At 46.2% G+C, this 26,825-nt stretch overlaps 2 protein-coding genes across 2 annotated transcripts; one reads left to right on the plus strand and one right to left on the minus strand.

Moving 5' to 3' along the window:
- Positions 1–75: 75 nt before the first annotated feature.
- Positions 76–16,934, minus strand: fzd3a (frizzled class receptor 3a). The gene is made up of 8 exons (XM_076083553.1): positions 16,734–16,934; positions 6,506–6,702; positions 5,180–5,642; positions 4,782–5,081; positions 4,321–4,572; positions 1,476–1,624; positions 429–686; positions 76–334 (listed from the first exon to the last, which is right to left on the minus strand). The coding sequence occupies exons 1-8, from the start codon at positions 16,932–16,934 to the stop codon at positions 76–78; spliced, it is 2,079 nt and encodes a 692-aa protein (XP_075939668.1).
- Positions 16,935–21,428: 4,494 nt separating this feature from the next.
- Positions 21,429–25,998, plus strand: fbxo16 (F-box protein 16). Its single transcript, XM_076084735.1, has 8 exons — positions 21,429–21,524; positions 22,487–22,522; positions 23,075–23,281; positions 23,401–23,565; positions 23,677–23,927; positions 25,040–25,151; positions 25,570–25,624; positions 25,694–25,998. The coding sequence occupies exons 1-8, from the start codon at positions 21,468–21,470 to the stop codon at positions 25,996–25,998; spliced, it is 1,188 nt and encodes a 395-aa protein (XP_075940850.1). The 5' UTR covers positions 21,429–21,467.
- The last annotated feature ends 827 nt before the right edge of the window (positions 25,999–26,825 follow it).

The following is a 26,825-nucleotide window of genomic DNA, read 5'->3' on the forward strand; positions in this document are numbered from 1 at the left end:
AGGAAAAGAAAGAAGTCATCTTTCCCTCTCCCTTCCAGTCACATCTTCCATCTTCAGAAGCATCTCAGATCCTCTTCAGGCTGTAGCTCCGTCCTCCTCCAGGACTCTGTGAATCCCGTTTCCAGGGACACCAAAGACGGCTTGGGTGGTGCTGGTGAGGTCCCTGACACTGCTCTGCCGTGATTGGCTCTCCAGTCGTTGGGTGGAGCCGTGCCGTGATAGGCTGTCTAGGCGGTTGGTGCTGCAGTGTCTGGACTGCGGTTGGTCGTTGAGGCGAGACATGCTTCCGTAGAGCAGCCGGTCGTCTGTGGCCCGGAAACTGGAGGCCGTATATCTGGGACAAAGACAAACGGCAGCATCAGGAGCCGGGCTCTCTGTGGACCAATGCAGGACAGACACAAACCACCTCTGAAGGATATGAGACCCACCTGTCGTCTCGGGGGCGCTGCAGGCTGCCGTGGTAGCTGCTCATCTTGGAGCGTGCGCTGCGGACCGAGCCGGCCCGGCTGGTGCTGGCGCTGGGCGGTTCATCCAACATGGCCAGGTGGGTGGACGAGGCGTGGGTGGAGGTCCCCTGGGTGGACGTCCCCCGGGACTTCCTCACGATGGGCGCGTTGGGGTCCCTGAGCAGCAGCTGGGCGAAGTCGGGCTCCTGGAGCACCTGTCTGCTCTCGTTGACCATCCCGCTGCAGCAGGTGAAGGAGGAGGGCAGGGAGGGAGTGGAGCAAGAGGAGGAGGAGGAGGGGAGTGGAGGAAGGGAGGGCAGGGAGAGACGCAACAGGGAGGGGAGGGACAGGGGGAAGGTGGTGGGGTGGTGGGGGTGGTAGAAGAGAATGGAGGAGTGGGTGGAGCAGGCGGTGGGAGAGGGGGTTAATGCTCTGAGTTTGGAGGGGAGGGGAGTGAGCGCAGAGAAGGGCCAGTGTTCAACACCAAGCCATGTACACACATGTACACACATCTATGTACATGTACACACATCTATGTACAGCTACATACATCTATGTACATGTACACACATGTATACACACTGACTGTCACTAGACAACCAGCAGTACAGGACAGTGTTTGACCTCAGCAGAAGAGACCAGCATCAGTACATGTTTGTCTCATATTACTGTATGAGGCACTTATCCAGAGCCACTTTATTACCTACGGTGAGTAACTGTGAGCTAAAGTAATGTGCTGCTGTTGAATAAAGTATATAATATATGTCTCAAAATGTCATCAAAAAATTATAGTATGTCGAAGAAAAGGCATAAACAAGTCATAGTATACTATGTTTAAAAAAGGCATTAAAATCCATAATATAGTATAACAGAGTATATGTCGAAATATCATAAAAATGTAATTCTAAAAAAGTGAGAAAAGAAGTCAAATATATCTCTAAAGCCATGTGTACAGCTTAATGAACTGCCCATCAGCTGGCAGTGTGACAGTAAACAGCCTGAGGACATCGGTGTGCATTCAGAACGTACTCTTTGCGTCTCTTGCCGTGGAAGAAGCTGGCCCACTCGAAGCAGGTCTTCTTACTGCCCACCCAGAACACAGAGGGGATGCCCGCGATCAGCATCATCACGTACTTGATCAGGAACAAGGCCAGGTCAGGACGGCTGGTGCGCTCCACCTACAGGGCACAGACATGCACAGGGCTGTGCTTATTCTCTGGTGTGTGTGTGTTCGTGTGTGTGTGTGTTCGTGTGTTCGTGTGTTTGTGTGTGTGTTCGTGTGTGTGTGTGTTCGTGTGTGTTCGTGTTCGATACCATCACTGACAGACATACTCTAACAGCTGATAACTGACAGTCCTAGTAGTAGTTTCTGCTGCTTCCTACGTGTTTATTGTCTTTTCACTTCTCTTTCATGGTCATTCTACGGTATTTACCAGTGCAGGTTAACATCTAACAGGTTTTATGTTCACTTCATAAATATTAAAGTCTGTCCAGTGCAGATCATATTTGTGGTGATGTAGGATTGAAGTAACTGTAGGTCAGTGTGGATCCAACTATCATAACAAGGCATTGCATGTACAAACAGTGTAAATACTGTTCTACGCTGACTGTGAAGTCTTTCATCTCCAGTAGAGAAGACGTAACGACGCCGTGCCGAGTCACCACACTGCTGCCTGCTGCCAGCTGGCCTGCACTGAAGCCCAGAATCAGGATCTCCTCCTCTCTTTCCGTCTCATTATGTGCTCACTATCACGCAGTCCCACACAGACGGAGTCATAGTGGACTCATTATGAGTGGGCCCTGAGGCCCAGCGATCCACACTCATTACAGCAGAGAGATGAGACTACAACCAACGTCCTCATTACAGACAGTATGGACTACGTTCTGCTGCTACACAGGAGCTTAGGGCTCGATCACCAATCTCTGTGTGTGTGTGTGTGTGTGTGTGTGTGTGTGTGTGTGTGTGTGTGTGTGTGTGTGTGTGTGTGTGTGTGTGTGTGTGTGTGTGTGTGTGTGTGTGTGTGTGTGTGTGTGTGTGTTCAGCAGAGTGGAGGTCTGAGCCTCAGGGAAGGCTTTTAAGATAAATATAGTGAGGCACTTTGAGTCTAAGCTATCTACTGATGCACGTTACTGACATTGTGTGTGTGGATGCGTACTGTCGTATGAACAGAGCAGGGTTGGGGGGAGGGGTGGAAACTACGTTGAAACTTTGTGTGATTTTGGCCCTAGAGGCATCTCCACAGTGCACTATTGTACGGAGTAAGAGGAGAACTGTGCTCAGATCTGCTGTAACTACAGTCTGTACATGGTGCAGTTTGACCCCACTGACCCGTCCTCTCCAGCAGACACACACACACACACACACAGAGGATTACTGCACTGCACACACACAATGCAGTGTTTACGTGACAGATTAAGAGCACCACTCTGATCTTACACAATGCTCATGCATCTCTGCCCACAGCTGTAGCTCTACATCACCACAATGCTGCGACTTTCGGGTCGCCAACTCAGCTCATTTCTACACATCGAATGAGTTCTAGTGAGCGTCTAGTGGTGCAAAGTCACGGAACCCAACGTCACTGCCTATTTCACAACAAGTACACAGGAGAGTCAGAGTCTCTGACTGAGACCCAGATCAAGTGAAAATAAATACCAGTGACAGAGAGAGACTATTACTGCAGCACAGCACTGAACCCCTGATAACAATACAACACACACCTGTAGTCTGCAGGTGTGCAGTAGATGCACACCTGCAGCACTCCCTCCCTCCCTGTTCTAGAACGATCACTATCCACTTTGAACATGCAGTGGAGAAAGCGGATGTGCTAAGGCACGCTCACATGGGAGGTGATACCTGGGAGAGAGAGCATCGTTTGAATTATTAACAGCTCTATCAGGTGGAGTGTGTGTGTGTGTGTGTGTGTGTACACTGATGCTGCAGACTGTAGCAGCTCTGTGAAGCAAGCTACGGAGGACAAGCACTCGTTTGTTTCATATATGACGGTGTGTGTGTGTGTGTGTGTAGTGTTTGAATGCACAGTGTTTGGTCATATCCAGGACACACACACACTCACTGAGCATCCTGCTCTCTAATGTCTCTGTGTGCAAACACATCTGGCAGTTGTCAGCCTCCTCCCAGCTGTTAGCTCCTGCTCTGTCTTCTAGCTTCCTTGCAAAAGTCCCAGTTGTACATGTAATGTGCACAAACATCTGTGCACACTGTGATAGACGTCTGTGAGTAAACGCACCGGTATCTCAGCACCTCCAAGGGACTATACGTAGGGTTATAAAACTGAAGTGAGTGGGATTATGGGATATTTCAGCAACAGCAAAATGTTATATTGCAATAATTACATATACTGTTTGCATGTGTAATAAGTGATAATGTGTGTCATGACCATATGGTGTTAGACATCAGCAGAAATCACAGATTGTGACTTGTTCTCCATCTCTGTGCATGTTTCACAGAAGAGGGGGAGATCTGATGACAGCAAATATGCGTGCAGACAAGCTTAGCTATTATTAGCCTATAGCAAAGAAACTACAAATACATATCTTTAACTTGCAGGTAAAATATTCTTTGTTTTGTGCCCAAATTATCTAGGGAAATAGGAGTCATAACCAGTACAACTTGCAATGTGTTAATGATTTCTGCACATCTTCTTAAGTCTCCTCAAAATACTCTGTTCCATAAACTACAATTTAACGTTAATGTTAGCCTAAATATAACGGCAATGCCATCTGTGTTGGGGAGCTCTAATAGACTAGTAGTTCATTGGAAAATGGTTTCCATGACTAGAAAGTTGGTCAACCAGGTGTTTTCCAGGTTTTCCAGGACTTGTGGGAGCCCTGACAGAGTTATGTACATTACCTGGTAGGGACAGGGGATGTGGTAATCTCTGCACTTCTCCTGGACCCAGGTGGTCTCCCAGATGGCCCGGTGGCTGTTCTCGTAAAGGTAGCAGGCCAGGACGGCCAGCAGAGGGACCAGGTAGAGCACGGAGAACACGCCGATGCGGATCATGAACTTCACCAGTTTCTCCTGGTTCTCCTTCTCCAGTGGGATCTCCATGCGGACTCTGTTCAGCGCTGCTATGCCTGCCAGCAGCAGTGCCACACCAACCTGGGAGGATGGGACAGAGGGATGGGTTCATGGTTTTCAGTGATCTTGTAAACCAGATCAGTGTTGACCGGCTGCATCTGTTAGCACTGAATGCTATGCTTTCACTTCTCAGGAATGCTTTTCATACATTACACCCTCATTATCTCTCTGCTCCCGTCAAGGTGAGGCAGCACAATTAAAACATGTTCTCTTGTTCTACTCTTCCTCACCACTACGTCCAATCCCAGCGGAGCCAGCAGGAACCAGCGCAGGGCCGTCAGGTTGTACAGCCCCACAAAGCACACCCCGCTGACGCTGTCTCCCTCGATCTTGTTCATGGCGAGCAGGGTGACGGTGAGGACGCCGGGGATGCCCCAGGCACAGGCGTGGAACAGGAGGGCCTTCTTCTCTATTGCCTCACTGCCCCACTTGGGAACAGCCGCCAGGAACCAGGTGATGGTCAGAATGACCCACCAGACACTGCCGGCCATGGTGAAGAAGTACAGCACCATGAAGAGGAGGGTGCAGGCCTGGGACAGAGAGAGAATGTACAGGTGGAGGATCAATATCAATATCTAGGCAGGAGACAAACCGAATAACATACAGTCAGGAAAATATGTATTTTGACCTTATTATGGGAGCCTTGGGTCACTGTTGAAGCCCTAAACCTCCCGGGACTCGCTGCGTTACAGGAAACTTTGTCCTCCAACAGAAACCCGAGGAAGAACACCAGGGACACCATCATGTAGCACACGGCGTAGAATATGATCGGACGCTCCGGGTAGCGGAAGCGCGACACATCGATGAGGAAAGTCAGGAAGGTGAAGAGGGTGGCGGACAGACAGACGATGGAAACCACCCCGATGAAGTAGCGGGCGAACGTCAGCTCCTCCCGCGTGAAGTACATGTTGGAGCAGGGGGGGGAGCAGTCGCGGACCCCCATGAAGGAGTAACCGAGCTCGGGCTCGATTTTGAGTTCTCTCGGACACCAGAAGCCGTAGTCCCGCTGGACGGAGATGGGGGATTCAGTCGTGTCCGAGCCGGACAGCAGGTCCACGGGACGGGGGTACGACTCGTCACAGTCTGGGAACCTGAGAGGAGATGAGACGGGATGATCTCAGGGATAGTTCACTGTTCAGATTACTGCCAACACTAAATTACTGCCAACCAGTTCAAAAGCCTCTCATAGCTTTTTAAGATTGATGAATTCATCTTCTATGGCGCTCACAGAAGTGCAGGAAAAAGGAGAAGAAATTCAACTGGCAGAGCCTTGAAACTAGTCTGAGACAGATACGCCATTCTAGAGAGCGTTTACTGTGCGTGCGTGCCAGCCAGGTGCCTAAGGGTTAACAGGAAATATAGAACTCTTGTAAAATGCTTACTTGCTCAATTCCTTCATCATATTTTTTTACGTCATCTCTTCTCATTGTGACGATGTGTGAATGCGATGTTGTTTTTGGCATTGCAGTCCTGTGTTGGACCAGTCCGTGTGACGTGTTGGACCAGTCCGTGTGACGTGTTGGACCAGTCCGTGTGGCGTGTTGGACCAGTCCGTGTGACGTGTTGGACCAGTCCGTGTGACGTGTTGGACCAGTCCGTGTGACGTGTTGGACCAGTCCGTGTGACGTGTTGGACCAGTCCGTGTGGCGTGTTGCTACTGATGTGTGTAATTTGATGTGTGGTTGACTGAATCAATTATCTGGTTTACCCTCTGGGATTCAAACAGAGTTTGAATTAAGTTGAAGTGTTTAGCAGCCAGTTCTCAAAATCAGATCACCAGTTTCTGGAGATCATGGTATTCCTCGAAGGCTCTTCATTATTATGGTTCAGACATGTTACTTTTCACACACTCGCTGGACTCCTCACAAAGACAATCTGCTGAGATTACTGATGCAGCCGGGCTGTTGCTGCTGAGGTTAACCCAGGGGAGAAGGATCACTGCTGTTCTACCAACCTGTTGCAGTCCATTTCCTGCGGCCAGCTGACACCAAACATGTCCATGAGTTTGTAGCAGTCGCTCTTGGCCTGCAGGCAGAGGCGGCGACAGGGCAGAGTCATCCGCCCGTACTCGGTGCACACCGGAGCGTAGAGTGCACACAGGAACATCCGGAGCTCCGGAGAGCACTGGAGGTTCACCATGGGATGGAACGGCTGCAGGTGGAGACGGAGGGGAAAGCAATGCAAGTGTGAATAAAAACAACAGCACTCAAGAATAAAACTCTGTTATTTGAAACAGTTTAGGAAGACACAGCCGGAGTGTGGCCCCAGCTTCACAACGAGGGCCAGAGAGAGGCACAAAGAGATCAGTGGAGCATGACTCCGACACTTTCTGGAGATGAGCCCACAAAAACAACTCTGGCCTCTTTCCTAATAATCCCCTCCACCCCATGATGTTAGCCCCCCCCTCCTCCATCCCCTCTCTCATCCTTCCCTCCAACCTTCAGACAGGAGGAGCACAACAAGCTGGGCCACCCCCACCTCTCTCACACACACACACACACACACGCTGACAGGACCTTTGTGTTACAGGGAGGACCACGCTGTGGCTGACTGACACACTGCGGCAACGCGCATACACTCACACACGCATAAGCCAAAGGACTGACGGAAGTATATTATTTACATGCTAACACACCCACGTACCGGCAACATAATGGCCTCTCGCATATAAACGGAGCCAAGAGGCAGGAGCGCAGGAAGCATCTGTGGGGCAAGTTGTTAACATGCAAATGCACAGAGTGTGTCGGTGAGAGGGAAAGCATACACGAACCCACACGTCCAAGAGCGCACGGTTACATGTGTCTGTATGCATGAACACCTCGGTGCTGGTGTGTGATACAGAGAAGCCTCCAGTAAGACTAATGCTACCTGCCATCCCCCAACATTTAGAGACGGAGGGACAAGCAGGGGGAGGGGAGGCAGGGGACCGTCTGTCTCAGTGTTTGTTAGACGGGTGGATATTAACGAGGACTTGTCTCTGTGGTAGAAACACGTTCAGCCGTGAACCGTTAACGGATGTCTGTTGAAGGAAGAATGTTGGGAATACGTGAAGTTACCAGTGACACTTTCACAGAGCTTTGGTCTGGTTAAGACTAACTCGGGTCCGTCGACCCTGGTGGGCACCAAACAACAAGAACAAAGACCGCCTGAAAAGGTGGGTCGGTCTGCTTCCCACCGGACTCTGGTGTGGTTCGTTTGTCCCAGGGTTGTATGAGAGCTGGTGACGTGTTTGAGCATCATTTCAAAAGCTAAACTACTAATAAATCAATCTTCTGATTGTGAAATCTGTTCAGGAATCAATCTAATAATTGATCTGTATGAGGCCACTTATATGAATCAACATGTGCTCGACTCTGTGTACTTTGTTACTTCATTAGTCTGTGAACAAGTGTGTGAAGGTGAAAAGTCAAAAAGCCCAGAATCATTACTGCAGAGCGTCCTCTGTACAGTCCCGTCTGTACCGGTCACTCGTTCTTCATAACATGCAGTTGATCTGCAGTCTAATTATACCGATAAAGTTTACTCCTCTTGGTTCGTTTGTAAGAAGTTTGCGTGAACAGGAACCGGACCAGAACTAAAAGTCAACAATGTATTATTTCATCCCGTTTGGTCCGGAATAAATGAACCCAACTACGAGTGTGAAAGCAGCCTCAGAGATAAACTACGGAACTTGTGCCACATTTAAAAGCTGCTACACTGACGGAGTCAAAGGAGGAGCAGCACACAGTAGTGTATCCAACATATAAGGCTCAGTTCTGTTCTGACCCATCTGGGTCCTTAAGCATACAAAACGCATCTCAGCCACATAGCAATAAACCCCAAAATGGGATTATTAAGCAACGTAAACATGAAATGAGAATTGGAGGCTGCTGTTACACAACTGGTCATTGAGGCTGAACATGGATATTTGGAAACACAGTTCATCCCTTTAATCCATATTACACAGCACTGAGCTTTAGAAAGGTCCCGAACATTTGAGCTCAGAATGCAGAAATAAATTATTTCAGAGACTTTTGCTCTGCTCGATTGTTCGCCACCTTAACTGCATTCACATTTGAGCGGCTGTTGCAATGCGTTACCCACCATATGGCTGCCACATCAGCATGTTTGCCTGCCACCCACATGGGATGTCTTCATGTAAACAGGATTAGAATGGGTGCTAGGCTTGGCCCTTAAAGCACAAAGCATTCACATCCATGCAGCTTCTGTTCATATCACGAGACAAACACATGTTCAGTGGAGTAATCAGACTGGTTAGTCACCTCCACTGTGAGGGATCAGGGATGGATGGGTGATGACGAGGATTGGTGTTCACATAACGCGAGTCTTAGCCCGGCGGAGAGTTCATCCGCACACGCCTGTCACAGCTGAGATCAATCAAGCAGTCGGTCGTGTCATTTCTGTACAAATGGAGTCATCTCGTTTCATTGAGCACCACTGCACGAGGACTCATGCTGTGAGGTATTGATAAAGCATTGACACATCCGTTATGATGGTCTATTACTGCAGATGTACGCCATCAATCACACTAGACTATTTAAAGCTCTCCAAACATGTAGGCAGCCGACACACAGAGTCTAACCTCAGAGTCAGAGTTATACTCTTGGCAGTCTGGTGATGACATCACACTAAAGTCCGTGTTGCTACGGCCGTGGTGTAGGTGTGTGACCAATGTTCCTTCCATGGATGGATGAAGAGAACTGGGTACAGCGTTGGAGGCGGGGCCCCGTTATGACAGTTGCTCAGGGGCGCATGAAGCAATACAAAGTTTGACCCAGTATGAAATGACTTGGATTAGGAAAACCAGCAAATAATCAGAAACAATAAAGCTCCTCTTTAGTACGAGCAGAGAAGCCAGACTGAGACACCTGAACACCTGATCTCAGTACTGTGGGTACAGCTGGACAGAGAAGTGGCTGCTATTGGAAAAGCATTAAAAGGGCTTCATGGGATTATTAAAAGAGACGCCATTCACAATAATATCTTTAGATTATCACATTACAGCTAGAGTCAGGGTCAAACAGAGAGAGAGGAAGCCCCCCCCCCCTGTCAGTGCTGGGTGCTACTGTGCCTCCTGTGAAGTCGAGGACTCATCGGAGTCGGTTGGCCACTCAAACATGATCTGATGCAGCTAAAGTGAGCTTGCATCTTCACTCCTCCACTCCGCTTTGACTCCCGCAGGCTACCGATGTGCTCCATAGAACACAATGCACTGTACTTCACTACACTGTATTACACTGTACTGCACTGTACTACACTACACTGTACTACACTGTACTACAAACAGAGATGCCATGGGGAACGGTTGAATAAATATATAGGCTACAGGGAGTGATGATCTGCTGGGGGGAAAACAATGTGATTCTCTTCATCGTCATCCCTCTTCCTATTCATCATGCTTCCCTTTTTTCTATTTTTATACTCCTCCAGCATCCTTCCCCTCCTCCATCTCTTCAGTATCTCTATTCGGCCATTTTATCGCAGCCAACCCATCATGCGAGTCAGTGTGGGCAGGACTCACTGCTGGTGGATGGGACATATGGCTCGTGGCAGCTTTACCCAAACAGCTCCAACCACCAAGATCTGAGGCCCTGTGGACCCTCCACACTCTCCACGGGGATTTGACGTTAATGGGCACACGGGGAACAGCTGGTGAACCACTGGACCGATGAATGGCCAGGGCTCTGTCATGGCGCTTTCCACCCCAGAGCCGGCCGTGTAAGGAGAATCGAGCGTGTAATACACAACTCTGGTGCAGGCCTTGGGGTGGGAAGGGGGGGGGTGCTAATGTTATTTCACCTTCAATCCCCGCGCCACAGTCATTACGTATTCATGAGAGTTTGTGAGGGGATTTTTGGATCTGTGAAAGTGTGGAATAATATGCAGCTCACACACAGTCACAGTCAGCTCGTTCACTGCTGCTGTGTTCAGTACCTGTCGATGGACATATATTTATATTGTAAAATTAAATTTGCTCAAATGAAATAGTGTGAGATACTGTCTAAAATATCTATCACAATAGATTGTCACAACAAGCAGAGAGGGAGGTTGTCCAGTGTTGCAGGAGTGAGACGTGTTTCCTGAAAGCTCTCACACGCTAACTCTAAATGTTTGAAACACTCAACACCAAATCTCCATAAATAACAAAAAATACATAAGTAGACAACATAAAAGTCAAGAGACGAGGAAGACTAAAGTGAAGAAAAACCAACGATAACCAAAGTTAGTGTCTAGAATAAATAATGATCTTCATATCACCAGTTCACTGTGGTGAACATGCACTTGTTTACTTAACATGTGACTTTGCATATTTCTGCATCGTTAGGAGAAAACCAGTCTGCCTCTGAAGAGCTGAGACAAACAGCCTTGACCTCAGTTTCCCCTCCATGAATATCTGAGATTCTCCAGCAAGTTTTCAATCAGGTAGCCGTGATATGAAATACTAATATGGCCTCGTCCAATGAAGTCATCAGAGGGTGGCTGTGTGTGTGTAGCGTGCTGATGCTAAAGTAATCTTTTAATGAAGGCTCAGAGGCTGCTGCTAAGATGCGGCGACTGATGAATTGCTGACAAAGAAGCCCACCGTGGCCAACTGGTCTGTGTGGATTTGTTCTTTTAGAAATCCCCCCCCACACACACACACACACACACACACACACACACACACCCTCCCTCCTGCATTTTCTCTCCCCCTCTATCTTCCTTTCTCCTCTGCTGCCATTCCAATTCTCCAAATTTCCAAGCTCAGTGCCATGGCAACGAGTGATGCATCACCAGGGAGGAGGAGGAGGAGGAGGAAGGAGAGCAGGGTTCGAGGAGGTCAGGGTGCGGGGCGGAGGGGACCACCTCCCGGGAGGCAAGAAAGCCTCCGCTCCCTTTGTTAACAGCACAATTGGGACTGTTCCCTGGGCAACGGGAGAGCCCTGCGCAGGGGGAGGGGGAGGACAAAAGAGATGGGAGGAGGGGGGGCAGGGTTGTGAGAGACACAGAGAGAGAGAGAGAGAGAGAGAGAGAGAGAGACAGAGAGAGAGAGAGACAGAGAGAGAGACAGAGAGAGACAGAGAGCGAGAGAGACAGAGAGCGAGAGAGACAGAGAGAGAGAGAGACAGAGAGAGACAGAGAGACAGAAAGAGAGAGAGAGACAGAGAGAGTGAGCGAGACAAGAGGGATGGGTCGACTGAGTCAACCGTGTCATTCACCGCTAAGAAATGTTTGAAAACCTTGTGCTCTGACAGTGTGCAATGTCCATGTAGACACACACACACACACACACTCACAGAAAGGTTGTTGTGGACCAGCGACTTGCTCTCTAGATGTGCCTCTCTTTCAGTCCACTGCCAATAAACACGGTGTTGGACATTAAATAAAACAAGAGGCTCCTTTATAGCCTGGGTCACGCTGGGTAGGATTTATCAGACCATGTTGTGTGTGTGTGTGTGTCTGTGTCTGCTTAGCCGGGAAACATCTTCACTACTTTAAACTATGAGCATGTTACATGGTGTACTTTTTAGTTCACTGCAGCCCGTTTTAACAGACTTGCAGCCATCAGAGAGCGTTATCAGCACTTTACTGAAACTCTCTCTCACTCACACTCTCACACACACACACACACACACACACACACACACACACACACACACACACACACACACACACACACACACACACACACACACACACACACACACACACACACACACACACACACACACACACACACACACACACACACACACACACACACCTCCTTTACAAATCCATTCACACAGCATGGGTGGAGTAACTGGGTTATTCTACGCAGCAGCTGTAACATGACACAGTTTATCTGAATGCGTTGTAAAGCTGAGACAAGAGGCTGGTTTAAGGAGCTGAATGGAGAAGGACATGAGTGGAAGTGGGACAGAGCAGACTATTGATCAGTCAGTGTGTCCCTGCTCACCCTTCACACGGAACAAAACAGAACAAAACGCCACAAATAACATGGAAAGCTGAAATCTAGATGATCAAGAAAGGACTTTTTAAATTCCATCCTATTACTACCAATGATGCTATTGTGCCTCTATAGGCAGAATAACCTGGTCATTGTGACAGAATAGGACATTTTAGGGCTTGTTTACCGTCACTGAATTCCCAACATTCATACCTTGCAGTCATTAAAAAAGGTTTGCCGGCTTGGCTTTGGCTTCATGTAAACAAACCCCGCTAATAAATCTAATTTAATTAACCTTCGCTTGTCTGGCCTTGAAGAATCTCAACACTAACCACCACAGTCACGTCTCCGCCCTCCTCCATCACCTCGGCCCTCTATAGAAACACAGTCCTCTCCTCTGGACATTTGGAAGATATTTGTAAAGCTCAGGACACATTTTCCATCAACTGGCTGTAGAATAAGGCAATGCAGATTTCCACTATAAAAACAATGAAACATTTGATTTAGCATTTCATTTAGTTCTTTATGTAAATCCAGTAAACACGTACTGTGTTTTGCAGAACTTTTTTTTAGGGCCAACCTAAAATCAACACACGGCAATTCTTAGAAATATAATTTCTCACAAGACAAAGAAATGTTTATAACAATATCGTGACATTTACCTCCACCAAAGAAATCCCTAAAGGAAATGCAAATCTATCTGCTTACTTATCATCTGACCCTATTAGACAATGCTGGTATCATACTGAACCAAAGGGCCTCCGCTTGAATGCCAAAGACGGTTCATACCATTCCAACTGATTTACTGTGGTGAGCCCACGCTGCCATACATTAAAGTGTGCATCTCTCTAAAGAAAGGGATTTTAGCCCCAATCGCTCTTCTTTTTGTAATGCCAGTGAAATCCGCCACGCTCTTATCTCCTGTGAGCGTGGCGCAGTGTCATTGTGCCACAGGAACAGGCCGTATCTCACAGCCCCGAGGCCGCTGTCCCACTTCAGCTGTGAGGTCATTCGGCGGTCAACACTGACACAGGAAGTCCTGTTTGTACGATCACCTGTGAATGTGTTGTTGTGGTTTGATGATTATTTCTCATACAGCAGAGTTACAATGAACATCTCTACATGCTAATATTTCCGGTAAACCTCACAAAATAAACAAGAAAGTTTATAACGATATTGTGACAAATTGCGCTCACTTTCCCAAAAAATTAAAACCTTGAAAAGACCTTGAGAAGCGAGACGGGAGAAAAAAGGGACTCAGACAGACACCACTTCAGGGGGTTTGGACCAAAACTGAAAGAACGGCAGGCGTTGGTTCTCGTCCAACTCCCAGTTTCTCCACGGTGCAGGGCATTCATCATCATTATCACGGCTATTCAGCGGACCCAATTCCCTTTAAAATCAACTGTCAATTCTCATTTGGCTGCCCTCGACATCTTACCGGCTTTGAATTCTCCCATGAACTGGATCTAGGGCGAGTTATCTGGAAAACAAGAGCCAAGCAGAGCCGTGGTCTCTCCTTGTTTGGAACCTACTGGGGTTTGCATCCAAAACCCAACTACCATTTATGAGCTCTAAAAGAGACTTAATTGTGGATCCATGACCAATCAAAGTGAACACCGTCTAAACCAGAAGTGCCTCTCTCTGTTCACTGCGACCCACACACTGCGAAGTAGGCGCAAAAAGCGAACGCAGCAGCGACTTAGCGACATCTCCGTCAATGAGGAAACGATTCTACCTAAACCACATACATCTATCGCATTCACACGCTAAACATTCTAAATGCATTTTCTTTAAAGAATCCATCAAAAGTCTAAACTAAATCCAGGAGATGAGAGTGAATATTTGGACACGGTGAGTACGAGCGGGCAGGAGAGGTGGGAGCAGTTGCATCTTCGCCGAACGCGAGTGCAGCTGTGATGTGATGCTGTGATGATGTGATGTGATGTGATGCTGTGATGATGTGATGTGATGTGATGCTGTGATGCTGTGTGCTACCGCGGTCGGCCAGGCCCTGTCCGGACTAGATTACATAACCCAGGATTTTCCCTCCATCCCTCACTCGTACAGTGAAGTGCAGCAGGCACAGATGGTCGCCAGGGCTTGGGCACACATCACCACCGTGCCGGGCGAGGAGGGGAGGAGCAGGTGTCACAGGGTAAAAGTGATGGAGGGAATGAATAAAGTGAGGTAAATAAAGATGGATGGACTGACTGACACACACACAGATGTTGCAGCCAGACTAATGTTTTGGTGCAGTTTGGCCAGTAATTGCTAGATAGATTGCGCTTCCAGAGGGATCAGCCTATGCAAAGGCGGGATTAAGCTAACGAGGTGATGCATCTGCTCCATGATTGTGTGTAAATGCCTAACTCGTCATTTCACAGAGGACAACACAGCCACAACAGTCCGATGCTGTGGCTGGTACATCTATAGATGATCTAAGGGGTAGAAGAATAAACAGGGACTAAACACAGGAGCCTGAGCCTTAATCCATCATCTGAACCACCATCTGGGGTCTTCACTCCCAGGCTGAAGTAGCTAACTGCTCAAAAGCCGCTTATGTGAAATGTGAAGAGTCCCTACATGTTGTGGTGAATCACTGTCAACATGCCAGTCGGTGGCCAGAAACCATTTTAAGGACAATTTAATAATGCACTGTGCCTCTGGGGACAAGTATTAAAAGTTAATTTTCTGCTTAATGTTTTGGTAATGCATTCCCAATCCCTGGAGCGAGAGCAGCCAAATGAAAGTAGGCTAGCACTTTGATATCACTGCTGCTGGTGTCTGCACACTGAACTCTTCATCAGCATGTGAGGAAGACTGTCCTGACCTCACAATGTGTGTGTTGTGCAGTTTCACCTCTGTAGAGTCACAACTATGTGAGGCACCGACAACAGAGTAAAGAAAGAGTGAAAGGACCAGAAGGAAATGCTCAGAAGAGGTCGGCGAGGGGAACAGTGTGTGTGTGTGTGTGTGTGTGTGTGTGTGTGTGTGTGTGTGTGTGTGTGTTGGTGGGGGGGGGGACAGGAGAAAAGGACGCATTTCAAAATTGAAGGTACCCAATTTTTCATAATACGTCATCTCCAAAAGATACAGTATTTGGGGGGAAAACGCACATTTTTCAGACTGCACCAGATGCAATATGTTTTTAACCCCTCGAAGACTGATATGAAAACATCTGAAAACATCTGGGTCGTTACAAGGACGGTCCTCGACTGAAGAAATCTAAGTCGACCAAAACGACCGATTAGTCGACTAATCGAGGGGTTATAACTAGGTATGCCCAAAATATGAAATGATTTCTCTCAAAATGGGATTTATTAATAATTTTGTTGAGGTGTAAGCCTGACTTATGTAGGCCGGTACCTATTCATGTCCTAATCCATGTCTTTACTAAAAATCATTTAAAACAACGGCAAACTCAAAATAAAATTCCTGCTTAAATTAGAACTAAAATGAGTCCAAATCTCAAATCAAAGTTCACAATCCATTATTAATATAGCCAATGGAATATCAAAAACTTATGAAAAAACATCACAATTTCTCAGATCCCGAGGTGTTTAGCTCAACCAACAGTTTTATATCATCATACTGTAGGAGCTGAAAGCAGCAGATGTTTAAAAATGACTCAACGGATGAATCAAAATGCTTATCATTTGATCATTTGATTATGAACTAATCAACCAAATGGCTAATTGTTTGAGCTCAAGAAAGGTCAGCGACAGGAAGAACGTGGAAAAGAAACCGCGTCAGAAACAAGATGCAACACTTCTGTGTTAGACACAATATGTTATGAATTAATTTCCACGTTTTACCACCTATGACTCAAATAAAACATTGCGTGTATTCAAGTGTGACATACTGCAATTATTGAATTTACTTTGATCAGGGAATTACCTATTCCTGTCATAAATTACACCACTTTAAATAGATAAATTCATATAAAAATAAATAAAAGAGGGTGCTAATAATAGAAGATTAATTCATAGCCGCTATATGTTGCATATTTAAATTTCCTAGCATTTCATTATGTTAGTTTTTTAGACAGTAGTAAATGAAGTCAGGTGTGTCTCAAGAAGTCCCCACTACGTCTCACTGCTCCGTCTGAATGTGTTTCTAAATGTGCTGATGAATATCACTAAAGATCATTCGCACAACATATATCAGCAAACACCTGTACTCTGCCTCACGGTCTCATTTTCCAGGAACACAAACTGGAGCTTTAAAACAGGTCAGCGGTATACATTACCTCCATGGCGAGCGCCGCAGTCTGCTGGTCGTAGTGATTCAGTATGTTGGGCATGTAGGTGGAGTTGTAGGGCAGCCCCTGGCACATGCGTAGGGTTATGGGCTCACAGGTGAACAGACTGTGGCTCTCCTCCACCGCATCCATGGGGATGGCAGCGCACGTCGTCAACATAGACACCGACAGCACCCACAGGAGCTCCATGACCGGTCCGTACAGCAGGAGAGAGGAAGAAGGGTTGAACCCAGTGAGCCACTGGCTCATTCAGCAGGATGGGGAAATCACAGGGCTTGAGGAGCGTCCGGGACTGTCTGGTAGTCTCTTCCTCCTCTTCAGCTCACAGAGAAACCGCGTGGGTCGGGCGGCGGAGTCCAACACGGCCATGACTGAAGCTGGCTGCATCCATCACCGTGGGGAATACGGTCAGCGGCAGCACAGTGTCACAAGACCTCCATAGTCCGGGAAGATGCTGTGGTCCTTTAAGATGCCGCGGTCCTTTAAGATGCCGCGGTCCTTTAAGATGCCGCGGTCCTTTAAGATGCCGCGGTCCTTTAAGATGCTGCGCCGCGACCGCCGGCACTCCTCCCTCTCCTCCCTCGACGGACAGCGGTGAGGCTTTGGAGAGAATAGTGATGATGACCACCGATGAAGATGATGTTCAACCTGCAATCTGTAAAATAAAAATATATTTTGTATCAGGTCACCAGTAGCGGATTATTCATAATCTCTTGTATGTTTTGTCATAAAGAAGAACAGGTTGTATTTTTTTTAAATGAAAACTAGAGAAAGAATGGGCTGCAACTGGAGAACACAAAAGGCTGTTTGCAGAGGGTTGGTGTTCCTCTCACTGTGGTGGGTGCTTGTGTAGATGAATGATGACATTAACAGAATTAATTAACAGCAATATATCATGCTAGAGACTACCAATTACAACAACACCACTACACACAGGGCAATAGCTAAATAAACATTTACATGGGAATTTAAAGCTGTTTTTGAGGTCGTTCATTGAGTGACATCATAATTTATGATATTATTTATGGTATTGGTGTATTTTAGTTGTGTAACCTTGAGTTGTAGACATTTTTTTTTCTTTTAGCCTTTTTTCTTTTTCTTTATTTGAACTATATTTGTTCCATTCGGTTATTGCTACATTGACATGACAGTACACACCCACAACAACCCAATACATTACAACACAAATCAATAAATACTAATATCTTGTACACCTGTCCAACAAGCCCCGCTGCATTCTAAAGGTTGAGTATTCTAAATATACACATATACATATATATATATATATATATATATATATATATATATAGGAATATATGTATATGTGCATTACTGCGCCCGTTAGTCCACCTGAGCATCCACATTACCGGGCTCCTCCTTTAGCTCCATAAATGAACGGCTCCTCATAAATGCGCGTGTAGCTAGTTAACCGCGACCTCCTCGCGGTTGTTTGTTTGTCTCTGCCAAACTACAGAAAAAAAGGTTCAATACAACACAATGGCAAGCAGCGCAGCGGAGACAAAAGATGACGGTTAGTTGATCCTAAATGATAGTAACCGTGGCATATGTAGCCAGCGGACCGGTGTTCTAACGTTAATTCACCGCACCGAGCCGGGCTGCTCGTGAGAAACAGTCCGGTGGTAAATGTAAGCTAGCTGTTAAATTAAAGGCAACTTTACCTGAATATTGTGCCGGAAATTCACGTGTAGCAACGGGGTCTCCGCGGCTCCTCGAGTTGGTAACAATGAGTGAATGTCCCCCTTCCAGCACCCTCCTCCCGTCTCCTCCTCTCGTCTCCTCCTGTCCTCCCCCTCCTCTGTCCTCCTCCCCCCTTCTCCGCCGAGCGTTAAGCCCGCGATATTTCAAAAATGGCTTCCAGACAAGACTCTAAACAATAAAAGCTTCATGAACGACAAACGAGACGAGAGCCAGGAACAGAAGACAGTAAGCAGTAGTGGAAAATAAGTAGTATAGCACTGCACCTATTTTTGAAGCAAGTATTTACACCTTATTATATCTACTTCACTATAAATATCAGTGTTAAATTACGACTTTTCAATTCAATTTTTTATTCAATGTTATTTTTATAGCCCAATATTTTGAACCACAAACTTGTGCAATAGATGTCATGTGTACAGAATGAACAATATAATACAATTACAGAACAGTCATGAAACGATGCAAATGAGTGGTAACAGTAGTAGCACTAATAACAGCAGCAGTGGATATAACATAATGGAAATAAATAATAAAACAGCAATAGTAATAGAAATGTGACTAATAATAATGATAGTAGCAGTGTCAGCAGGGCCTCGGCAGCAGGCAGAACCCCGGTCCAGATAGAACCCCGATCCAGAGAGAACCCCGGTCCAGATAGAACCCCGATCCAGAGAGAACCCCGGTCCAGATAGAACCCCAATCCAGAGAGAACCCTGATCCAGATACAACCCCGATCCAGATACAACCCCGGTCCAGATAGAACCCCGGTCCAGATAGAACCCCGATCCAGAGAGAACCCCGATCCAGATACAACCCCGATCCAGATACAACCCCGGTCCAGATAGAACCCCGGTCCAGATAGAACCCCGATCCAGAGAGAACCCCGATCCAGATACAACCCCGATCCAGATACAACCCCGATCCAGAGAGAACTCCGATCCAGATAGAACCCCGATCCAGATAGAACCCCGATCCCTGATCCCTGGAAACCTGTGAGGAGAGAAAGCACAAAGACTCTGAAGTAAAGTCAGTAATGAGCATTAATGAGACATGAATTCATACAGAAGGAGAGAGGAGGAGGAGGAGAGACTCCTCTACATGTATTATCACTCTACAGTTATAGCCACACATTATTTACATTTCAACATTATTCATAAAACTAACAAGTCTATAAAATATAGTGCATGGATAAAGATTGCCAGCCTCAACAGTAAAATGGTAGACCTGTTTAATATTCCCTGATGCATCAATATTGACAATTTTAATGTAAGTAATATCACTAACAGGGGGAATATTGTGACGTGTGAATCATATCAGATGAATATAAATCCGAATAACAGTATATTCTACACTATTACTTTGGAGGCCCGATGGCTGGTTTCCGGTCTGGCTCCGTGTGTGTTTTGTTTAACTTGACGCAGCTTTCAGTCTTTCTTCGCAGCAGGTTTTCTGTCTTCTTTGCGCGCCACCGCCCATTCGAGCACGAGCAGGGCTTTCTGCTTTTGAATGGGAAACTTCTCAGACCGGTGGGGCTGAGTGCTCGAGCTGTTCGTCTGTAAAATGGATCTGAAACATTTTTCATTATTAATATTGGCCTGCAGCAGCGGTTTGAACTCAATGCAACAGGCGCATTATGGGAAACGCCTACATTATTACGCCTTACACAAGGTTATATTACTACTACTGCTACTGCAACTACTTCTACTACTACTGCTACTGATAATACAAATGATTAATAACAGACATTTTTCTACTTACATGTCTCATGTATTTAGTGTTTTAAAACACACATAGTGAATGAATGTGGAATTCATTTTTAAAGGCCCAAGCTGTAACAGGTATTCTCTGCAGGATCAGTGTATCAGAGGCAGGTGGTCTCCATAGCTGCAGCGTCAGGCCTTCTGCACTACCACTGTTTGTCATCATTAGAGCCAGTGGGGCCTGCACACTCCACACTCTCCACTGGTTTGCTTTGCTGCCCCCCCCCCTGTGTGTGACAGGCTGTGGCAGCCAGTCCTTGTAAGGAGAGTACGCTCACTGTTACTATGGGAACAAGTAAACTGTGCACAGGGAAAGGGGAAGAAGGAGAAAAGAAGAAGAGTTGGGTGTACGGACACAAAGGCCATCAGGAGTTTGCACTCAGAGAGAGAGTGTGTAGGGTTTAATTCCTTCAGAGGAGAACTGATGGTGAGTGAAATACCAGAGGAGTGTGTTGTGCAGTTCTGATGTTAACTCTTTAAACACTGCAGTGTTTCGTGTGTCAGCTGGACTTCTCTCATTTAGGCTTCGGAACTGTTTTACTGTAGACTTTATCCATTTTAAAGGGACAGTTCACCCGACAATATAACAGGACTAAGGACTCAAGATAGTCCACAGACCTTGTTCTGTGGACACCAATTCCATCCATCCATCCATCCATCCATTTTCCTCCGCTTATCCGGGGTCGGGTCGCGGTGGCAACAGGCCAAGCAGGCTGACCCAGACTTCCCTCTCACCGGCAACATGTTCCAGCTCATTCTGGGGGATCCCGAGGTGTTCTCAGGCCAGCTGGGAGATGTAATCCCTCCAGCGTGTTCTGGGTCTTCCCCGGGGTCTCTTCCCAGTTGGACGTGCCTGGAAAACCTCCAGTGGGAGGCGTCCAGGAGGCATCCTAATTAGATGCCCGAACCACCTCAGCTGACTCCTTTCGACGCGAAGGAGTAGTGGACACCAAAACAATCCAGATAAATAGCACTAACAGAGAAAATATGTATTTTTGATTTGGGGTGAACTGTCCCTTTAAGTGAGATAATAGCTGGGATGTTATTGAACTTAATATTGTTAGAAGGAGGATGAACATTAGGCTTCAAGCCCTCTGGCAGATGCTGCATGCTTCACATACACACAACATGTAAGAAACTAGTATCAAACATGTGAATAAAGTTTTGGGTGCGTCACCTTTAACCAGCAAAGATGCCTCTTGGTGCCAGAGTGCCACCGAGGTCATCTGCTAGCTGTGCTAAGATGAAGACCACACGGAGCACCTGGACTCCTCTCAACCACCCGGTGTCCAACAGCAAGGTACGGTCGCTCATCTGCACCAGTGCCCTCAGACAAATACTGTACATGTTCCTCACAATCATAGTCATAGAGTACAGCTTTCATCTTGTGAATAGTGGAAAAAAGTACTCTGATAAGTACTTCAGTAGCAACACCACAGTGTAAAAATACTCATCACAAGTAAAAGCCCTGCAGTCCAAATGTTACTAAAGTAAAAGTACAGAAGTATCATCAACAAAATGTACTAAGAGTATCAAAAGTGAAAGTAGTAAACGTAAATGGCCTCTGTGAAAGACATATTATTATATATGACATTATTACATTATTAATAATAGAGCATCAATATGTAAGCAGCATTTTACTGCAGCTTTTCAAAGTGGAGCTCCTTTGAACTACTTTATAAATAAATGAATAAATCAGAAGATAATTTATGCAGGTAAGAAGAAAACATTTTTCACCTCAAATCTGTATATATCTTTAGACTTTTCTCTTTTTTGTGGTGACATATTAGATAACCTTTCCCCCATAAGAGCCTCGGAAATAAATATACTTTATTTTATTCAGAAGCATTTTTGAGTTAACCAAGTTCACTTAGTGTTTCCTTAAAAGATTTGGTATTTGTGAAATATTGAGTGAAGTGAACTCGAGAAGTTACATTGTGATGAGTCATAGATTTGTGTCAGTGTGAGGAAGACCAACATTAAGCCTCAAAGCCCAGAAAGAGCCGTCACACAGCATCAACCCGAGCAGAATGAAGTGACTCCGTCAGTAACGGGCTGACAGGAAGTCTTACTGCATCTTCAGAGTTCTTAAACAGGTCTTAATAAACCGCTGTGAGTCACTAGCAGGACCCAGAAGCTCATCTCTTTGCTCTTCATTTAAAATATCTCGTCTCATTCGCACCACCATCATCACCTTTGTTGTTCCTGACAGTGCAGTTCGATGTGATCACTAACCTTTTTCACTTTCCTCTTCTTTCTCAGGTGTTTGAAGAGAGGCGGAACCTTCTGGCAAAGTGGGTGAGTTAAAGGGACAGTTCACCCCTAAAATCAAAAATACATATTTAACCTCCTCCTTGTCGTGCTAGTTATCAATCCAGATAGTTTTGCTGTGAGTTGCCTGGTGTTGGAGGTATCAGCTTTAGAGATGTCCTCTCCGATATAATCGCATTATACGGCGCTATGGAACTGTGCTAGAAAGAAAATAGTTTTTGGCGGTTTGAGCACCACAAGCCGAGTGTCATATAGTCCCGTTATAGTGGAGAGGAGGCAGACATCTCTACAGCTGATCTCTCCAACACCAGGCAACTCACACCGACACTATCTACGTTGATAAATATCAGTACATTTAAGAGGAAAAATGTATGTTTTTGATTTTGGGGTGAACTGTCCCTTTAAAATGATGATGATGATGAACAGAGAAACACTAAATGTAAATCCTTGACTGTGCAGTGAGCTCAGTGTGAGTTTAGAAACCAGTCTCTGAGGAGTCCATCGTCCGTCCAGCTCCTTTCACCTGACACGGTCCATGTGGAGGAACTCCGTCCGTGTTCTCTCACGTCTTTATGTCAGTTCGACAGGTGGTCTGACGGCCAGAGGAAGGCGGTGCTGCAGGACTTAGTGCTGAGCTGTTCGGTGGAGCAGCTGAGCTTCCTGAGCGTCAGCGTGAGCACACGGCTCCCCCTGCAGGCCGCAGACCTCTCCTGCCTGCTGCCCAGAGCCCTCTGCCTCTACCTCTTCTCATTCCTGGACCCACGCAGCCTCTGTCGATGTGCCCGGGTACACAAACCGGACCATAATATATATATGTGTGTGTGTGTGTAGAGTTGTCAGCATGGATGACTCAACGGAGCCAGCTGAGAATCACTCACTTTTTTTTCTTCTTCTTCTGCGAGCAGGTGAGCTGGCACTGGAGGAGCATAGTGGAACTGGACCAGCTGTGGATGCCCAAGTGTGTGAGGCTGGGCTGGTGCATCAGCTTCTCCCCCGGCCCTTTGGAGCAGGGCGTCTGGAAGAGACACTACATCCAGACTGTGCAGGAGCTGCGACTCACCTCGCTGCAGGTCAGGAGATCAGATCCAGAGCCAGCTCACCGGTCACATATCAAGTACTATGGCTCAGGACAAACCCTCATGCAGAACAGAGCGATGTTACAGTGTAATGTCCACCTCCAGGCCGCCTCATCCCAGCAGCAGTTTGTGGTTCCACACGTTTCCGCCGTCAGCAGGAGACGTGAAGATCCGTCCGGACCGGCCTTCATGGGTGAGGAGCCTTCAGCGCCCATCACCCCATCAGCTGGAGGCATCTCCAGGACGGGATCAAGAGGAGAGAAGCAGCCGTGGAGAGACTCTGACAGACGTCCCACAGACACACTACGCTTCAACTACCTGGACAACCTGGACCCCAGTGAAGAAGCGCTCAGAGCGTGAGGCTGCACTTCTCCAACAGGCCGTCAGAGTTGGTCAACTTAGACAAAACCTGAAGGAAAAAAAAGATCATGTTAAGCAAAAACAAACTTACCAATTGCTGAACTTCATCATGTTATTAATGGATGTGATGAGGAAGATTACTATTAAGTAGTGTTATTCATTTATGGACATAACATTAGCACTCTGAGACTTGAATATATATATGAGTACTTTAGCCAAAGAGAAGTTTCTGTAGAGTTTAACAGTCTGTTTTTCTCCAGACGCTCAATAAAGTCAATGTGTGAGTCTCAGATAATAAGAAATGTAGAAACATAGTTTTGGTGTTTGCATTACATATTCTAAAACTAGGATTTCTGTTTCTAACAATGCATAATAAGCTGAAAAGAAAAGACAACTGTGTGAATAAATCAAATGTAATGTTCCACAGTGACTTAAAAAACCCAAAGAAGTGTTGAAATATGTGAAATAACTTAACAGAAATCCAAATATGCAACTATAAGATCAGACTTTTTCTATCCCTGCAGCACTGAGAGGTATCAGGACAAAGAACTATTTTAGTAAAATCATTAAAAAAAATGAAATTTAAAAAGCTATATACAATATATCCATTAAAATACTATAGAGTTTATAAGCAAATTGTGCAAATATTGTACAAAAGAGGTCCAGTGGTTGAGGCCACTATGTGTAATAATCAGTACACTATAGGTACATAATGTAATAATAAAGTATATCATGTGCAGCAGATATAATGTACACATTTACTATAAAGTAATATTACAACTCAACTGAACTGTGCGCCAGCAAACGCAGCAGAAAGGAGGAATGAAACAATCTGCTTTCCAGCAGAAGAAATAGACAGAAAAAGTCCAAAGAGGGTTTAAAAAGGTTGGTGCTCCAACGGAGCTCAAGGTGTAGCTCATAGTGCACACAACCGAAATATGAAACATGAAGGTGCAGCATTAATTCAGGGCTTTCTTTGGTTCATTATTTGCAGAACAACGGCCACACTTTGCTCTTTGACCCCTCCTTGTGACTGATTGATATGTGTGAATTCTCTGCAGACCCACCGAAGCTCCAGCTGCTCACCGACTCTACTGTCTCTCTGCAGGGCAGTGAACAGCGGAGCCTCCACCCGCCGCAGCAACGCATGGAGGCCAGGCGACGGCAGCCAGAGGACACTGTCTGAGGCGCATTACAAGCTGCGCAAAGCCAAGTCGCTGGTAAACCTCTCCATCCATCACCACCGCCAACACAACCCCTCTGTGACTGTGACCCCCTTGTCTCAGTTAAAGGGAGGGGGGGGGGGGGGGACTCTCTGGAGACTGTGCAACCAGCAGGCATCATGCATTATGGAGCAGCGTTTACACAGAAAAAGCATGTTAATGAGGAGCTGCTCAGAGAGGGAGCTGAAACCAAATTATGCTGATGATGGGGTTCGAGGGAAGAGGGGGTGGGGGTGAGATAGAGGACACTGTGGCATTTAATATTCAGACTTTGATGAAATCTTCATACATACTTTTTTTGCCTGGATACAGGAACTAATATGAAATATAACTCACTACATCTGGAATCATGTTGAATTTTGGTTATCAAAGTAACTCCAGTTCTCTGATAACTTTTGTCTCTCTCCTCCTTCAGATGTTCCTCAGCTCCAACTGCAGACCCCAACATCCTCCTCTTCCTCCTCCTCCTCTTCCTCCTCCTCTTCATCCTCCTCCTCTTTATCATCCTGCTCTTCCTCCTCCTCTTCAGCATCCTCCTGAGACCCAATCGCGACCACCTTGGGCGTCTCACAGTCTCGACCTCCCCGTCACCAAGGAGACCGCCATGGCCATGCTGCGCCTCACCCGGTGGAACGCCGGGATCCGTCCGGGGCCGGTGAGGTCGGCGGTGCCCCGGCTGAGCGTGGAGGCGCTCAGGGCGTCCCGGCGCTCCCACCGGAGTGCTCCCAGTAAGCAATCCCAGCTCCTCCACTTCCTCTGGGCTGAGTATGATGTAACCACACGGCAAGATATTCAGGAGTTTAAAATGACTGATTCTGCAAGAAAAGTCGCAGACGGAGTGTAGTTTGTGACCCTATTAAAATGTTTCATGTCTTGTTACTAACTCCTGAGTGGAGCTAAATTATTGATTCTGAGTATTTTAGTTGTTTTTTAAATTTAAAGCAAAGCATTAGAAGATTTGTTTAGGAGGCATCTAACGGGTAATATGTAATAACGGGACATCTGTTTCTTCTTTTATATCTTCTTTTAATAGAATATCAACATCTTTGTTCATGAAGTCAAACAAAACATGACAATTCAAATCCGACAGTATAAAGTCTTAAATGCGTTAATATGCATCATCAAAGAGGAACAAAAATGTTTCAAATTCAAGTTACAATGAAATGAAAAATGAAGTGATATCAGAGAGCGTGCCTTAAAGTTAAGAAGTTGACATGTCCACATACTAATGCTTCTGTTTAGGACTTACAACCTGAAGTGGAAACATCACTAATGAGGTGAATGTTTCTATCAATCAGCTACACCACTGTCCTGGACTGGGTCTGCTCCACACACACATCAGCAGGACGTCAGAACCACAGCTTCAGGACCAGATTCACAGCCACAGCTCTACAGTCGGAAGGTGTAGTTTGATGTATATTTGTACACGGAATGCATTCTACAAATACTATTCATGTGCATGTTATTGAGTAAAGGCCGCACTGGATGGAGATGAGGAGAGACATTCTGATGACATCTTGATGTTTCATGTCATTATTATAAGAGTAGACTTGACTCCTAATGTCGAACTTTAAATAAGTTCCCAGGGTTTCACACAAGGAACAAAACGCTTCTTGAAGAAGAAAACCACTCATGAACATGGAAAGATTTTGTTAAAGAGAGTTTTTAGCA

This window comes from Anarhichas minor, unplaced genomic scaffold (assembly GCF_050575085.1).
Source record: "Anarhichas minor isolate MPS153535 unplaced genomic scaffold, ASM5057508v1 ptg000136l, whole genome shotgun sequence".
In the NCBI taxonomy this organism is placed as follows: Eukaryota; Metazoa; Chordata; class Actinopteri; order Perciformes; family Anarhichadidae; genus Anarhichas; species Anarhichas minor.